Source organism: Salvelinus alpinus, chromosome 1 (genome assembly GCF_045679555.1).
Source record: "Salvelinus alpinus chromosome 1, SLU_Salpinus.1, whole genome shotgun sequence".
Classification (NCBI taxonomy): Eukaryota; Metazoa; Chordata; class Actinopteri; order Salmoniformes; family Salmonidae; genus Salvelinus; species Salvelinus alpinus.
This window is the reverse complement of record NC_092086.1, coordinates 115,631,851-115,649,767: the sequence shown is the minus strand read 5'-3', so window position 1 is coordinate 115,649,767 and position 17,917 is coordinate 115,631,851. Positions and strand designations below refer to the sequence as shown.

General features: G+C 44.5%; 2 protein-coding genes across 2 annotated transcripts in view; one reads left to right on the top strand and one right to left on the bottom strand.

The window, feature by feature from the left end:
* Window positions 1–7,772: 7,772 nt before the first annotated feature.
* On the bottom strand, window positions 7,773–8,417 carry LOC139567683 (cilia- and flagella-associated protein 251-like). Its single transcript, XM_071389090.1, has one exon. The coding sequence runs from the start codon at window positions 8,415–8,417 to the stop codon at window positions 7,773–7,775; it is 645 nt and encodes a 214-aa protein (XP_071245191.1).
* Window positions 8,418–10,528: 2,111 nt separating this feature from the next.
* LOC139539417 (netrin receptor DCC-like) overlaps window positions 10,529–17,917 on the top strand; it is a 622,169-nt gene continuing 614,780 nt past the window's right edge. The window contains exon 1 of the mRNA XM_071342360.1: window positions 10,529–10,961. Within this exon, the coding sequence (XP_071198461.1) occupies window positions 10,874–10,961 (88 nt within the window). The 5' untranslated portion in view covers window positions 10,529–10,873. The remainder of the gene's footprint in view (window positions 10,962–17,917) is intronic.

Genomic DNA, 17,917 nt, shown 5'->3' with positions numbered 1-17,917 from the left:
GAACAGCTCCGTTCTGCTTTACCTGTCTCTGGAGTCACCTGGGGGTAAGAACAGCTCCGTTCTGCTTTACCTGTCTCTGGAGTCACCTGGGGGTAAGAACAGCTCCGTTCTGCTTTACCTGTCTCTGGAGTCACCTGGGGGTAAGAACAGCTCCGTTCTGCTTTACCTGTCTCTGGAGTCACCTGGGGGTAAGAACAGCTCCGTTCTGCTTTACCTGTCTCTGGAGTCACCTGGGGGTAAGAACAGCTCCGTTCTGCTTTACCTGTCTCTGGAGTCACCTGGGGGTAAGAACAGCTCCGTTCTGCTTTGTGTGCCTACATTCTTAGAATATTTTTTATTTTTTATTTGAGTAAACAATGATTTAATTGGGTATATAGACCATTCTTGCCCCCAGAGGACTCCATACACATTTAGAAAAAAAGGTGCCATCAAGAAAATAACCCTTTTTGGTTCCAGGTAGAATTATTTTGGTTCCCGGTAAAACTCTTTCGGGTTCCATGCAGAACCCTCTGTGAAAAGATTTCTACCTGGAACCCCAGGGAGTTGGGTCTCGCTCTCTCTCTGTCTCTCTCTCTCTGTCTCTCTCTGTCTCTCTCTCTCTCTGTCTCTCTCTGTCTCTCTCTCTCTGTCTCTCTCTCTCTGTCTCTCTCTCTCTCTCTCTCTCTGTCTCTGTCTCTCTCTCTCTGTCTCTCTCTGTCTCTCTCTCTCTCTCTCTGTCTCTCTCTCTCTGTCTGTCTCTCTCTCTGTCTCTCTTTGTCTTTCTCGCTCTCTCGCTCTGTCTCTCTGTCTGTCTCTCTCGCTCTCTCTCTCTCTCTCTCTCTCTGTATCTCTCTGTCTCCCTCTCTGTCTCTTTGTCTCTCTCTCTCTGTCTCTCGTAGTGCACTACATATTGAATTGGGGTGCCATTTTGGACACAACCATAGACTCCTCTTCTTTAGGGGGCCGGGTGGGGGCACCAGTTGTCCAAAGAAATGGGAGGCGTGGCAAATTAGCACCAGTATGAGAGTAAAATGCTTAAGTCATTATTTGTGGCCACGAGATACGAGGGAACCGGCTTATCTTTCAATCTGGCCTGACGGAGAGGGAAGAATGGCAGAGGGAAGAATGGCATGGAGAATAATGGCAGAGGGAAGAATGGCATGGAGAATAATGGCAGAGGGAAGAATGGCATGGAGAATAATGGCAGAGGGAGGCTGTGTACCAAACTGCACCGTATTTCCTACATAGTGCAAGACTTTTGATCAGGGTCCTTAGGGAATAGGGTGCGATTTAGGAAACACTTCAGATTGTGTGTGTGTCTGTGGGGGGGGGGGGGGGGGGCGGGCTTGAGGAGTGTACAGCCTGGCTAATTTCAATAGCAAACAGTTTTTATTGTTTGATTTCATTTCCCCTCCCTCATTCCCCTCCCTCATTTCCCTCCCTCATTTCCCCTCCCTCATATGCCCCTCCCTCAATCCCCTCCCTCATTCCCCTCCCTCATTACCTCATTCCCCTCCCTCAATATCCCTCCCTCATTCAGTGGAAGCCTGGGTTAATATCCCTCCCTCATTCAGTGGAAGGGAGGGGAATGTACAGCCTGGCTAATTTCAATAGCAAACAGTTTTTATTGTGTGATTTCATTTCCCCTCCCTCATTCCCCTCCCTCATTTCCCTCCCTCATTTCCCCTCCTTCATATGCCCCTCCCTCATTCCCCTCCCTCATTTCCCTTCCCTCATTCCCCTCCCTCATTCCCCTCCCTCATTACCTCATTCCCCTCCCTCAATATCCCTCCCTCATTCAGTGGAAGCCTGGGTTAATATCCCTCCCTCATTCAGTGGAAGCCTGGGTTAATATCCCTCCCTCATTCAGTGGAAGCCTGGGTTAATATCCCTCCCTAATTCAGTGGAATCCTGGGTTAATATCCCTCCCTCATTCAGTGGAATCCTGGGTTAACATCCCTCCCTCATTCAGTGGAAACCTGGGTTAATATCCCTCCCTAATTCAGTGGAATCCTGGGTTAATATCCCTCCCTCATTCAGTGGAAGCCTGGGTTAATATCCCTCCCTAATTCAGTGGAATCCTGGGTTAATATCCCTCCCTCATTCAGTGGAATCCTGGGTTAACATCCCTCCCTCATTCAGTGGAAGCCTGGGTTAATATCCCTCCCTCATTCAGTGGAAGCCTGGGTTAATATCCCTCCCTCATTCAGTGGAAGCCTGGGTTAATATCCCTCCCTCATTCAGTGGAATCCTGGGTTAACATCCCTCCCTCATTCAGTGGAATCCTGGGTTAATATCCGTTTCCAGATTAAGAATGTAAAGTGTGCCGCTGACTATGGTTTTCATCTTAAGTATTTATTATGGATCCTAATTAGGCAAGGCAGCAGCTACTCTTCCTGGGGTTTATTATGGATCCTAATTAGGCAAGGCAGCAGCTACTCTTCCTGGGGTTTATTATGGATCCTCATTAGAGAGTCAGCAGCTACACTTCCTGGGGTTTATTATGGATCCTCATTAGGCAAGTCAGCAGCTACTCTTCCTGGGGTTTATTATGGATCCTCATTAGGCAAGTCAGCAGCTACTCTTCCTGGGGTTTATTATGGATCCCCATTAGTACCTGCCAAGGCAGCAGCTACTCTTCCTGGGGTTAATTATGGATCCTCATTAGGCAAGTCAGCAGCTACTCTTCCTGGGGTTTATTATGGATCCTAATTAGGCAAGTCAGCAGCTACTCTTCCTGGGGTTTATTATGGATCCTAATTAGGCAAGTCAGCAGCTACTCTTCCTGGGGTTTATTATGGATCCTAATTAGCCAAGTCATCAGCTTCTCTTCCTGGGGTTTATTATGGATCCTCATTAGCCAAGTCATCAGCTACTCTTCCTGGGGTTTATTATGGATCCTCATTAGCCAAGTCATCAGCTACTCTTCCTGGGGTTTATTATGGATCCTCATTAGCCAAGTCATCAGCTACTCTTCCTGGGGTTTATTATGGATCCTCATTAGCCAAGTCATCAGCTACTCTTCCTGGGGTTTATTATGGATCCTCATTAGGCAAGTCAGCAGCTACTCTTCCTGGGGTTTATTATGGATCCCCATTAGTTCCTGCCAAGGCAGCAGCTACTCTTCCTGGGGTTTATTATGGATCCTCATTAGCCAAGTCATCAGCTACTCTTCCTGGGGTTTAATATGGATCCCCATTAGTTCCTGTCAAGTCATCAGCTACTCTTCCTGTGGTTTATTATGGATCCTCATTAGTTCCTGTCAAGGCACCAGCTACTCTTCCTGGGGTTTATTATGGATCCCCATTAGGCAAGGCTGCAGCTACTCTTCCTGGGGTTTATTATGGATCCCCATTAGGCAAGGCAGCAGCTACTCTTCCTGGGGTTTATTATGGATCCTCATTAGTTCCTGCCAAGGCGGCAACTACTCTTACTGGGGTTTATTATGGATCCACATTAGTTCCTACCAAGTCAGCAGCTACTCTTTCTGGGGTTTATTATGGATCCTCATTAGCCACGGCAGCAGCTCCTCTTCCTGGGGTTTATTATGGATCCCCATTAGTACCTGCCAAGTCAGCAGCTACTCTTCCTGGGGTTTATTATGGATCCCCATTAGTTCCTGTCAAGGCAGCAGCTACTCTTCCTGGGGTTTATTATGGATCCCCATTAGTTCCTGTCAAGGCAGCAGCTACTCTTCCTGGGGTTTATTATGGATCCCCATTAGTTCCTGTCAAGGCAGCAGCTACTCTTCCTGGGGTTTATTATGGATCCCCATTAGTTCCTGCCAAGGCAGCAGCTACTCTTCCTGGGGTTTATTATGGATCCCCATTAGTTCCTGTCAAGGCAGCAGCTACTCTTCCTGGGGTTTATTATGGATCCCCATTAGTCAAGGCAGCAGCTACTCTTCCTGGGGTTTATTATGGATCCCCATTAGTTCCTGTCAAGGCAGCAGCTACTCTTCCTTGGGTTTATTATGGATCCCCATTAGTTCCTGTCAAGGCAGCAGCTACTCTTCCTGGGGTTTATTATGGATCCCCATTAGTTCCTGTTAAGGCAGCAGCTACTCTTCCTGGGGTTTATTATGGATCCCCATTAGCCAAGTCAGCAGCTACTCTTCTTGGAGTCCAAACGAGGTTAAAACAGTTACATCACAACAAAACAACAACAGCCTACATCATATAAATAACAACACATCAAACCAGACACCATTACAATATTACTCTCTAATTACACATTAACTATTTAGAATTCACACTATTACAACACCACAATGCCACACTATTACAATACCACAATACCACAATATTTCAATAACACAATATTACAATATTACAATACCACAATACCACAATATTACAATATTACAATATTACAATACCACAATACCACAATATTACAATATTACAATACCACAATACCACAATATTACAATATTACAATATTACAAGACCACAATACCACAATATTACAATATTACAATACCACAATACCACAATACCACAATAACACTATTACACAATACCACAATACCACATTACCACAATATTACAATACCACAATATTACAATACCACAATACCACAATATTACAATACCACAATACCACAATATTACAATAACACAATACCACACTATTACAATACCACAATAACACTATTACACAATACCACAATACCACATTACCACAATATTACAATACCACAATATTACAATATTACAATACCACAATATTACAATACCACAATACCACAATACCACAATATTACAATATTACAATACCACAACACCACAATAACACAATACCACAATATTACAATATTACAATACCACAATACCACAATACCACAATATTACAATATTACAATATTACAAAACCACAATACCACAATACCACAACACCACAATAACACAATACCACAATATTACAATATCACAATATTACAATATTACAACACCACAATACCACATTACCACAATATTACAATACCACAATACCACACTATTTCAACACCACAATAACACATTACCACAATACCACAATACCACAATATTACAATACCACACTGGTTCAATACCACAATAACACAATACCACAATACCGCAATATATTAGTGTGTGTGTATGGGTGTGTACATTTCGTATGTTATGTGTGTGTGTTTGTGTGGGTGTGGCTCTTCACAGTCCACGTGAGATGTCATGAGATGTTGTTTTATCTGTTTTTTTAATCTGATTTTTACTGACGTGGAAGAGTTCCACGTAATCATGTTTCCCAGAGTCTGTTCTGGACTTGGGGATTGTGAAAAGACCCCTGGTGGCATGTCTTGTGGAGGGTATGTATGGGTGTCTGAGCTGTGTGTTAGCGGTTTGAACAGACAGCTCGGTGCTTTCAACACGGCAATACCTCTACTTCTTCTCTACTTTGAACCAGGAGGGATCGGGGCATGCATGTTATTGATATTAGCCCTCTGTGTACGTCTAAGGGCCCAGCCGTACTGCTTTGTTCTGGACCAACTGGACTTTTCAAATTCTACCTGGTTTAGAGTAGACAGGCTTCCGTTAAAGAATACCCCCTGGTGTTCTCTTAGATAGGCAACTCTCCATCCACGATAGGACAGAGGATGTCAAGCCGTAACACATAGGTTTTTTATCATAGGGCACTTCTTTTGAGCAAAGTCCTATGAAATAGGGTGCTATTTGGTATCTGGGACCTTTACGGCTAGGATATGTTCCGTCTTTTGTTTACTATATGTCACAGAAGAAATAAGACATAATGTTTTAGGGACACAATCAAATCAAATCAAATGTATTTATATAGCCCTTCGTACATCCGCTGATATCTCAAAGTGCTGTACAGAAACCCAGCCTAAAACCCCAAACAGCAAGCAATGTAGGTGTGGAGGCCATCAGGCCTAGATATATCAATAAAACCCAATAATTTTGATACTCAGAACAATGCAACAGAACCAAACTCTATTGGTCCACTAATGGTGATGATTGCGTCTACCTAATTAGACATCCCATTCCTCCTCTCTTATCCACCTTCTAGTCACCAGATTCCCAGAAGTTTTTGCAGAAGACTGTTTCCAGGAGTAGAGAGACATGCCCTCACTTATCTGCATCAGTGGAATATTAAACCAAAACTATTTAGTCATTCGGAAATTAATTCAGTGATTTAATTTATACAAAACTTTAGAATTTGTACAACTCATAAATTAAATTAAAATAAGTACATTTGGAAAACATTTAGACACTTTGATTTTTGCCACATTTTTTATGTTATTAATTCTAAAATGGATTAAATCGTTGTTTTCTTCTCATCAATTTACACACAATACACCACAATGACAAAGTAAAAACAGTATTTTTTCGTGTTGTAACGAACGTCGTCGGGAGAAGGAGAAGAGGACCAAGATGCAGCGTGGTAAGTATTCATATTACTTTAATAAAATATGAAACACTTGACAAAACAACAAAAACGACAAACGAACCGTCCTGTAAGGTGAACACACAGAACAGAAAACAACCACCCACAAACACAGGTGGGAACAGGCTAGCTAAGTATGATTCTCAATCAGAGACAACGATAGACAGCTGCCTCTGATTTGGAACCATACCAGGCCAAACACATAGAAATACAAAACAAGGACAACATAGAACACCAGACATAGAATGCTCTACGGTCAGGGCGTGACAGTACCCCCCCCCCCCCCCAAAGGTGCAGACTCCAGCCGCAAAACCTGAACCTATAGGAGAGGGTCTGGGTGGGCATTTCACCGAGGTGGCGGCTCTGGTGCGGGACGTGGACACCGCTCCACCTTAGTCTTGGCCCACTTAGGTGGCGCCTCTGGAGCGGGGACCCTTACCGCCGACCCCGGACCGGGGACCCGGACAGGAGGGCGGCTCTGGCTGCTTTCAACGCAGGTTGAAATATCCAAATGAACTCTGAACAAACTATGTTAATTTCGAGATAGGTCAAAAAGCATTAAACATTTAGGGCAATTTAGATAGCTAGATTGACGTTGCTAGCTAATTTGTCCAGGGATATGCCCCTAAAAACCAATGAGGAGATGGCACGTGGGTATATGTTCCTAAAAACCAATGAGGGGATCGCAGAGGCGGGACTTGCAGCGCATCAAGCTTCACAAATAGATCCAAGTTATATTTCAGCGCCTGTCTACGCAGACGCTCGTTGACGCACGCGAACAGTGTGGGTGCAATGCTTGAATAACATGTATGTGTAAATATATTTTGCAACGCTCGAGCATGACGCGACGCGGGCGGTGTGTGTGATTAGCATGTTAGGCTTGTTGTTCAGTTGGAAGGTGAACCTTCACTCCAGTCTGAGGTCCTGAGAGCTATTGAAGCAGGTTTTCATCAAGGATCTCTCTGTACTTTGCTCTGTGAATTTGCTCCCTAACCCTAACCTTAACCCTAACCCCACCCCAACTCCATACTGAGACAGATTAAACCAGCAGGGCTAGATGGGGACTGTGTCTGTGTACTATGGTAATAGGCTACGTCATTACTAATGTGTTGACTGAAGCAGTTCTCTCTAGTGGGTTTATTCTATACTCCATTTTGTATTTTGTCTGTGCGTTGGGACTTTCAGAAGAATAGTAGTGGAATGGAAGAGAGGGTGACGGGGAAATAGCCCTTAGTTGCATACAGTATTTATGTCTTACAACACTGAACATTCAATTTATTCTTAGTGACAATATAATTGAAAAAGTAAATATATTTGTAAATTTAAAAAAAGTGTGACTGATCATTTAAGTTGCTGGTTTCATTTATTGCTTAGCTATAGTCGTTTTTCAAGTTGTTGCTTGAAGATGGTAAAGCGCTAAGTTTAGTTTTTAGGTCACGGATAAGGTTATCATCACACTTCTGTAGTTCACCAAAGCACTTCTGATTCACTTCATCCCCTTTGACCTCCTCGTTCTCTTCCTCATCCTTCTCCACCACCTCCTCATCCTCTTCCTCGTCCTTCTCCACCACCTCCTCATCATCTTCCTCGTCCTTCTCCACCACCTCCTCATCATCTTCCTCGTCCTTCTCCACCACCTCATCCTCATCCTCTTCCCCGTCCTTCTCCACCACCTCCTCATCATTTTCCTCATCCTCATCCTTCCCCACCACCTCCTCATCATCTTCCTCATCCTCATCCTTCCCCACCACCTCCTCATCCTCTTCCTCATCCTTCCCCACCACCTCCTCATGCTCTTCCTCATCCTTCCCCACCACCTCCTCATGCTCTTCCTCATCCTTCCCCACCACCTCCTCATCATCTTCCTCATCCTTATCCTTCCCCACCACCTCCTCATCATCTTCCTCATCCTTCCCCACCACCTCCTCATCCTCTTCCTCATCCTTCCCCACCACCTCCTCATGCTCTTCCTCATCCTTCCCCACCTCCTCATCATCTTCCTCATCCTTCTCCATCACCTCCTCATCCTCTTCATCATCCTCCTCCACCTCTTCCTCTCCACATCAACCCCAGAACCTGGCCTTGATGAACATCATCTGTGGGATCTGAGTCCCGTACGCTGACCTATTGAACCTATTCCTCTGACCTGGTAGGTTATTGAACCCAGGTAGACAATTCCTCTGACCTGGTAGGTTATTAAACCCAGGTAGACTATTCCTCTGACCTGGTAGGTTATTAAACCCAGGTAGACTATTCCTCTGGCCTGGTAGGTTAAAGAACCCAGGTAGACTATTCCTCTGACCTGGTAGGTTATTAAACCCAGGTAGACTATTCCTCTGACCTGGTAGGTTAATGAACCCAGGTAGACTATTCCTCTGACCTGGTAGGTTATTAAACCCAGGTAGACTATTCCTCTGACCTGGTAGGTTATTGAACCCAGGTAGACTATTCCTCTGATCTGGTAGGTTATTAAACCCAGGTAGACTATTCCTCTGATCTGGTAGGTTATTGAACCCAGGTAGACTATTCCTCTGACCTGGTAGGTTATTGAACCCAGGTAGACTATTCCTCTGACCTGGTAGGTTATTAAACCCAGGTAGACTATTCCTCTGACCTGGTAGGTTATTAAACCCAGGTAGACTATTCCTCTGACCTGGTAGGTTATTAAACCCAGGTAGACTGTTCCTCTGACCTGGTAGGTTATTAAACCCAGGTAGACTATTCCTCTGACCTGGTAGTTTATTGAACCCAGGTAGACTATTCCTCTGACCTGGTAGGTTATTGAACCCAGGTAGACTATTCCTCTGATCTGGTAGGTTATTAAACCCAGGTAGACTATTCCTCTGATCTGGTAGGTTATTGAACCCAGGTAGACTATTCCTCTGACCTGGTAGGTTATTGAACCCAGGTAGACTATTCCTCTGACCTGGTAGGTTAATGAACCCAGGTAGACTATTCCTCTGACCTGGTAGGTTATTGAACCCAGGTAGACTATTCCTCTGACCTGGTAGATTATTAAACCCAGGTAGACTGTTTCTCTGACCTGGTAGGTTGTTGAACCCAGGTAGACTAATCCTCTGACCTGGTAGGTTATTGAACCCAGGTAGACTATTCCTCTGACCTGGTAGGTTATTAAACCCAGGTAGACTATTCCTCTGACCTGGTAGGTTAATGAACCCAGGTAGACTATTCCTCTGACCTGGTAGGCTATTAAACCCAGGTAGACTATTCCTCTGACCTGGTAGGTTATTAAACCCAGGTAGACTAATCCTCTGACCTGGTAGGTTATTGAACCCAGGTAGACTATTCCTCTGACCTGGTAGGTTATTAAACCCAGGTAGACTATTCCTCTGACCTGGTAGGTTATTGAACCCAGGTAGACTATTCCTCTGACCTGGTAGGTTATTAAACCCAGGTAGACTATTCCTCTGACCTGGTAGGTTAATGAACCCAGGTAGACTATTCCTCTGACCTGGTAGGTTATTGAACCCAGGTAGACTGTTTCTCTGACCTGGTAGGTTTATTGAACCCAGGTAGACTAATCCACTGACCTGGTAGGTTAATTGAACCCAGGTAGGACTAATCCTCCTGTCTTAAGACAACATTAACCCACTAGGCTTTAACAACAGCCTGACACAAATCTTCACATTGATTTCCCTGTCATGTTTTCAAGCTGTATACCATTTTAGCTATAAATTATTTCCTAGATTTGTTGGATAATTGTGCATAAATCAGAATAGTTCACATTCACAATTATTCCTGAAATATGTATGACTTTCTTATGGGTGAATACTTCCTCTCTGTCACTCTTCATCATTGGTAAAAATGTAATATCCTAGCTTCCAGAATAAAGTCAAATAATTTGATTTGTTCCACCACACAGTGTAGGTGGCATGACCTCATGCCTCTGGAGAGTGGAGATTAATCGTATTTATAGTTCTTAATTTGACCAGAGATGGCAGGCGAGCTCTCTCATTCCCCTCAACCAGCCTGGAATCCTAGCTAGAACACCCCGTTGATTCTATAGTTCCATCGATCCTGCAAACGCTCCAGTCCGTTCCAGTGGAGTTTATCCCACTCCACTCTTTACCTCCAACACCGTTAGATCAATGAATTCGCGTACCCATCTCTTCTCTCTCACTGGTCTCCCACAGTGAACCGCTGGACAGCTCCCGTTACGAGTATCCGGAGCCTGCATGTCCTTTCCCAAGTCTTGGGGATTTCTACCGCGTTACGCTTGGAGCCTTTGCGCAGAAAAAGATGGAGAACTAATGGTTTTAGTTGTTGCTTCATAACTTGGAAACTTATCACCGCAGTACCTGCTTTTTGTTGCTATTGTATTGGGAGATTTTTTTTGGAGCAACCGGTTCCATACGCACGGCGTTAACGAACTGATTCGTGCGTTGTGTGGTTTTTAGAGAAGGATTTTTGTGATAGTGGGACTAGTGTCGCTCAGCGGTGAAGCGCAATCATGGAGGGATCATTTGGATGTATTTGCCTGAAAATACTTTCGGTATTTGTCTGGTTATGCTATCTCGCCGGCGATTCAACATCATCTAGTAAGTCTCTGAATATAACATATTTCAATGTCGAAACATGTCAACTATGCGGGTGTGCATGCGCACACAAAAAATAGAAGCTGTGTTGTGTGTTGCATACAAATGTATTTCGTTGACACATCGGCTGTAGGCTATTGCTGGAGGTAGGCTTCCATTGGATGCGTATTGGTCTTGGTACTGTTGCAGAGAAGCCAACAGCTTCACGCTTGACTTTTACTCGGGTTTTATAAAAATGTTGCTGCCTTTTTCCGGCTGTTTAACATTTTCCTGCATATCTTAGTCTACGTGTTTCACGTAAACTAATTACTTCTCGTTGTATTATTTTACAACCCTGTTGATTTGCTGATTGGCTAGAATGAAATAACTCTGAATTGGCAATTTGCTCCTGGTCGAATCTATTCTCTCTCTTTCTCTCTTTCTCTTTCTCTCTCCTTTTCTCTCTCTCTCTCTCTTTCTCTCTCTCTCTCTCTCTCTTTCTCTCTCTCTCTCTCTCTCTCTCTCTCTCTCTCTCTCTCTCTCTCTCTCTCTCTCTCTCTCTCTCTCTCTCTCTCTCTCTCTCTCTCTCTCTCTCTCTCTCTCTCTCTCTCTCTCTCTCTCTCTCTCTCTCTCTCTCTTTCTCTCTCTCTCACTCTCTCTCTTTCTCTCTCTCTCTCTTTTTCTCTCTCTCACTCTCTCTCTCTCTCCTTTTCTCTCTCTCGCTCTCTGTGTGTAGGTATAATAATATCTCTGAACCTCTATATTTAGACTTCACAATAAAATGTGTTATAGTAACTATAATAACCTTTTAAATTGATGTTCATTGAGGGAATACAGTGTATTTGTGTCAATAGGTCACCTGCTTGAGCCTAGTAGACTGACTATGTAAATCTAACCACATTTAATCAAGCTGATCTAGGCTGGTCTACTGCCTATATAGCCTCTATAGTACTCAACTAGTGGCATAGCCTTTATCCTACCCACCCCCCACCCTCATCTCCACCCAGACACAAAACACATCCATAGTCCTATCTCGTCATTATACACTAGTACAGCGTTATTACCAGGTCAACGACTAGCAGGTGGGTTCGTCATTGTAGTACTGAGCATTAGTGCTTTTTGAGGTCGGTTGTGTTTCGGTTCCATTCTTCTTCTTTTTTAAACATTAAATGCACTATGCATTATGTGGGTTGAATGCTGTGACAACATAGAATAAAACAATGAATACAAGTTCCCCATAATGGTGGTGACTGACCCAGTACTGCTTATCACTTATTATCCATCAGTTATTCACTTTACTTTTAAGAAAATATTTCAGCTGTTGTTTATATTACATATGTTTTGTTTGATGAATGTATTATTTCATTACAAAGTCATCGTCTCATCTCTAAAGATCTATTCAAAGTAAAAAGGCATCATCTATTGATTGATCTGAATAACAACTATCAATCACTTAGATCATGGTTCCCCAAACTCGGCTCCTCCCCCTTGCATGTTTTGGTTTTTTGCCCTATCACCACACAGCTGATTTAAATAATCAAACCTTGATGATGAGTTGGTTATTTGAATCAGCTGTGTAGCGCCTGGGGGGGGTGGGGGTGGTGGGGGGGCGGGGTTTCCCCAGGACTGGAAACCCCTGATTTAGAGCATGAATTTTTAAGTAGAGATACCTTGCGAAGAAACTGTTTTCCGTTCCCTTCTTGGTCCTGCATTCTTCTGTCTCTTTTTATGTAGCAGGCGTAAAAGAAACACGGACCGGACAAGTAGGTACACAATGGAATATGGTCATTGTCGTTGATTGACACATTCTTTTTCTGCAGTAAACTATGTAGAATAGTTGCCTGTTGGAAACTACAACTCCCTGCTACATTGCACAGTTCTGGCTTGATCTGATTAATCTATAGAGAAACTACAACTCCCTGCTACATTGCACAGTTCTGGCTTGATCTGATTAATCTATAGAGAAACGGAACAATGTGCGCACTTAGATCAAAGGGAGAAAAAAATTACTAAATATAATTCAAATAATTTAACTGATTTTGGTCAATTAGTTGTTTAAAAAAAGAAAAATAACCAAATTGTTGGTTGATCGCTCAGCACTACCTCCTAGACTAGTACTGTAGAGACTGGTAATCTGGGGACTGGTGGGTACCTCCTAGACTAGTACTGTAGAGACTGGTAATCTGGGGACTGGTGGGTACCTCCTAGACTAGTACTGTAGAGACTGGTAATCTGGGGACTGGTGGGTACCTCCTAGACTAGTACTGTAGAGACTGGTAATCTGAAGACTGGTGGGTACCTCCTAGACTAGTACTGTAGAGACTGGTAATCTGGGGACTGGTGGGTACCTCCTAGACTAGTACTGTAGAGACTGGTAATCTGAGGACTGGTGGGTACCTCCTAGACTAGTACTGTAGAGACTGGTAATCTGGTGACTGGTGGGTACCTCCTAGACTAGTACTGTAGAGACTGGTAATCTGAGGACTGGTGGGTACCTCCTAGACTAGTACTGTAGAGACTGGTAATCTGGGGACTGGTGGGTACCTCCTAGACTAGTACTGTAGAGACTGGTAATCTGGGGACTGGTGGGTACCTCCTAGACTAGTACTGTAGAGACTGGTAATCTGAGGACTGGTGGGTACCTCCTAGACTAGTACTGTAGAGACTGGTAATCTGAGGACTGGTGGGTACCTCCTAGACTAGTACTGTAGAGACTGGTAATCTGAGGACTGGTGGGTACCTCCTAGACTAGTACTATAGAGACTGGTAATCTGAGGACTGATGGGTACCTCCTAGACTAGTACTGTAGAGACTGGTAATCTGAAGACTGGTGGGTACCTCCAAGACTAGTACTGTAGAGACGGGTAATCTGGGGACTGGTGGGTACCTCCTAGACTAGTACTGTAGAGACTGGTAATCTGGGGACTGGTGGGTACCTCCTAGACTAGTACTGTAGAGACTGGTAATCTGAGGACTGGTGGGTACCTCCTAGACTAGTACTGTAGAGACTGGTAATCTGGGGACTGGTGGGTACCTCCTAGACTAGTACTGTAGAGACTGGTAATCTGGGGACTGGTGGGTACCTCCTAGACTAGTACTGTAGAGACTGGTAATCTGAGGACTGGTGGGTACCTCCTCGACTAGTACTGTAGAGACTGGTAATCTGGGGACTGGTGGGTACCTCCTAGACTAGTACTGTAGAGACTGGTAATCTGGGGACTGGTGGGTACCTCCTAGACTAGTACTGTAGAGACTGGTAATCTGGGGACTGGTGGGTACCTCCTAGACTAGTACTGTAGAGACTGGTAATCTGGGGACTGGTGGGTACCTCCTAGACTAGTACTGTAGAGACTGGTAATCTGGGGACTGGTGGGTACCTCCTAGACTAGTACTGTAGAGACTGGTAATCTGAAGACTGGTGGGTACCTCCTAGACTAGTAGTGTAGAGACTGGTAATCTGGGGACTGGTGGGTACCTCCTAGACTAGTACTGTAGAGACTGGTAATCTGGGGACTGGTGGGTACCTCCTAGACTAGTACTGTAGAGACTGGTAATCTGGGGACTGGTGGGTACCTCCTAGACTAGTATTGTAGAGACTGGTAATCTGAAGACTGGTGGTTACCTCCTAGACTAGTAGTGTAGAGACTGGTAATCTGGGGACTGGTGGGTACCTCCTAGACTAGTACTGTAGAGACTGGTAATCTGAAGACTGGTGGGTACCTCCTAGACTAGTACTGTAGAGACTGGTAATCTGGGGACTGGTGGGTACCTCCTAGACTAGTACTGTAGAGACTGGTAATCTGGGGACTGGTGGGTACCTCCTAGACTAGTACTGTAGAGACTGGTAATCTGGGGACTGGTGGGTACCTCCTAGACTAGTACTGTAGAGACTGGTAATCTGAAGACTGGTGGGTACCTCCTAGACTAGTACTGTAGAGACTGGTAATCTGGGGACTGGTGGGTACCTCCTAGACTAGTACTGTAGAGACCGGTAATCTGGGGACTGGTGGGTACCTCCTAGACTAGTACTGTAGAGACTGGTAATCTGGAGACTGGTGGGTACCTCCTAGACTAGTACTGTAGAGACTGGTAATCTGGGGACTGGTGGGTACCTCCTAGACTAGTACTGTAGAGACTGGTAATCTGGAGACTGGTGGGTACCTCCTAGACTAGTACTGTAGAGACTGGTAATCTGGGGACTGGTGGGTACCTCCTAGACTAGTACTGTAGAGACTGGTAATCTGAGGACTGGTGGGTACCTCCTAGACAATTGAGACACAGTGAGAGAGGGTGTTTCAAATAGGGTGTTTCAAATGGGGTGTGCTAGAGAGGGTGTTTCAAATAGGGTGTGTTAGAGAGGGTGTCTCAAATAGGGTGTGTTAGAGAGGGTGTCTCAAATAGGGTGTCTCAAATAGGGTGTGTTAGAGAGGGATCCTCAAATAGGGTGTCTCAAATAGGGTGTCTCAAATAGGGTGTCTCAAATAGGGTGTGTTAGAGAGGGTGTCTCAAATAGGGTGTGTTAGAGAGGGTGTCTCAAATAGGGTGTGTATGAGACAGTGAGAGAGGGTTTTTAAAATAGTCCCTGCAGGGTGTGATTTGTAGGCTAATCATAATGTCTGATACCTATGCCGTTAGAGCTGAATGACCACAGTAAAATTATGTGGGCCGTCTCCACATAATTATTGCAATAATATCTTGTTTGTATTTCTGGTTACCCTTTATATTTGAAGTCAATGTCAAATAATTCAAGCAAACCAAAGTGTTATGTGCTGGTAAAGCAGATTACATCAGTGTAGAGTAGTGTTTAAATCCCTCTCTCAGAATGCAGTGGACAGCAGTGTTTAAATCCCTCTCTCTGAATGCAGTGGACAGCAGTGTTTAAATCCCTCTCTCTGAATGCAGAGGACAGCAGTGTTTAAATCCCTCTCTCTGAATGCAGCGGACAGCAGTGTTTAAATCCCTCTCTCTGAATGCAGCGGACAGCAGTGTTTAAATCCCTCTGTCTGAATGCAGTGGACAGCAGTGTTTAAATCCCTCTGTCTGAATGCAGCGGACAGCAGTGTTTAAATCCCTCTCTCAGAATGCAGCGGACAGCAGTGTTTAAATCCCTCTCTCTGAATGCAGAGGACAGCAGTGTTTAAATCCCTCTCTCTGAATGCAGCGGACAGCAGTGTTTAAATCCCTCTCTCTGAATGCAGCGGACAGCAGTGTTTAAATCCCTCTCTCTGAATGCCACTCTTAATCAAGTGTCATGAGTAGTCAGGTCATGAACTCACAGTAAAGCTCAGGGCGTTGACAATGACCGAATGACAGTGTCTCCCTATGCCCGTCTCAGTAGTCCTCATGCTCTGGTGTTTGCAGTACACTGTGGTTTACTACAATATCTCTACCATTTAGACGTCTGAAAAATATGGCTGCTGATGGTTCATAGGTCAAGGACAGGGTTGGGATGGACCACTTAGGAGTCCCTTTATTGAGCATAACAACAGAATCACGCAGACTGTCTGTGTATTTAGTATTTATTATGGATACCCATTACTTCCTGCGAACGCAGCAGCTACTCTTCCTGGGGTTTATTATGGATCCCCATTAGTTCCTGCCAAGGCGGGCATGACAGTACCACCCCCCCCCCCCCCCCCCTAGGGTCACCACCCGGGAGCTGGGTGTTGGATGCGAGCTTGCCGAGCCAACCGAGGCAAGAAAACCTCTTGAGCCAGCTAAGGCATGGAAGCCTGACAAGCCAGCTGAGGTATCCGCGGTTCCTTCGGCAGTGGCACCCAGACCCGACGTCACCACCAAAACAAAAAACTCCCTGATGCCTCCAATATTGGTGTCAGTATTCTGAGGGCAGATGCTGGGAGACGAGAAGCAAGTACTGGAGTGAACATTTAATGAAATACAGACATGAAACAAAACAAGGACAGCGTCTGGACAAGAGAAATGAACAACATCAATGCTGACACAGGGATGAAACTGAGGAATAGATAGATATAGGGGAGGAAATCAAAAACTTGATGGAGTACAGGTGAGTCCAATGAAGCGCTGATGCGCGTAACGGTGGTGACAGGTGTGCGTAATGAAGAACAGCCTGCCGACCTCGGGCGCCAGGGAGGTGGAGCGGGAGCGGACGTGACACTTCCTGGTGTTTATTATGGATCCACATTAATTCCTACCAAGGCAGCAGCTTCTCATCCTGGGGTTTATTATGGATCCCCATTAGTTCCTACCAAGTTAGCAGCTACTCTTCCTGGGGTTTATTATGGATCCCCATTAGCCAAGGCAGCAGCTACTCTTCCTGTGGTTTATTATGGATCCCCATTAGCCGAGGCAGCAGTTACTCTTCCTGGGGTTTATTATGGATCCCCATTAGCCAAGGCAGCAGCTACTCTTCCTGGGGTTTATTATGGATCCCCATTAGCCAAAGCAGCAGCTACTCTTCCTGGGGTTTATTATGGATCCCCATTACTTCCTGTCAAGTTAGCAGCTCCTCTTCCTGGGGTTTATTGTGGATCCTCATTAGCCAAGGCAGCAGCTACTCTTCCTGGGGTTTATTATGGATCCCCATTAGTACCTGCCAAGTCAGCAGCTACTCTTCATGGAGTCCAAACGAGGTTAAAACAGTTACATCAAAACAACAACAGCCTACATCATAAAAATAACAACACATCAAACCAAACATTACAATAGTACTCTCTAATTACACATTAACTATTTAGAATTCACAATATTACAATACCACACTACCACAACATCACAATACCACAAAACCACAATACCACAATACACAAATTACACAATACCACAATACACAATACTACAGTACCACAATACCACAATACCACAATACCACAATATTACAATATTACAAAACCACAACACCACAATACCACACTATTACAACACCACAATATTACAATATTACAAAACCACATAGCACAATACCACACTGTTACAATACCACAATAACACAATATTACAAT

What these genes read in the sequence shown, in the direction of transcription:
- LOC139567683 (XM_071389090.1), bottom strand. Translation starts at nt 8,417, where the DNA reads ATGGAGAAGGATGAGGAAGATGATGAGGAGGTGGGGAAGGATGAGGAA.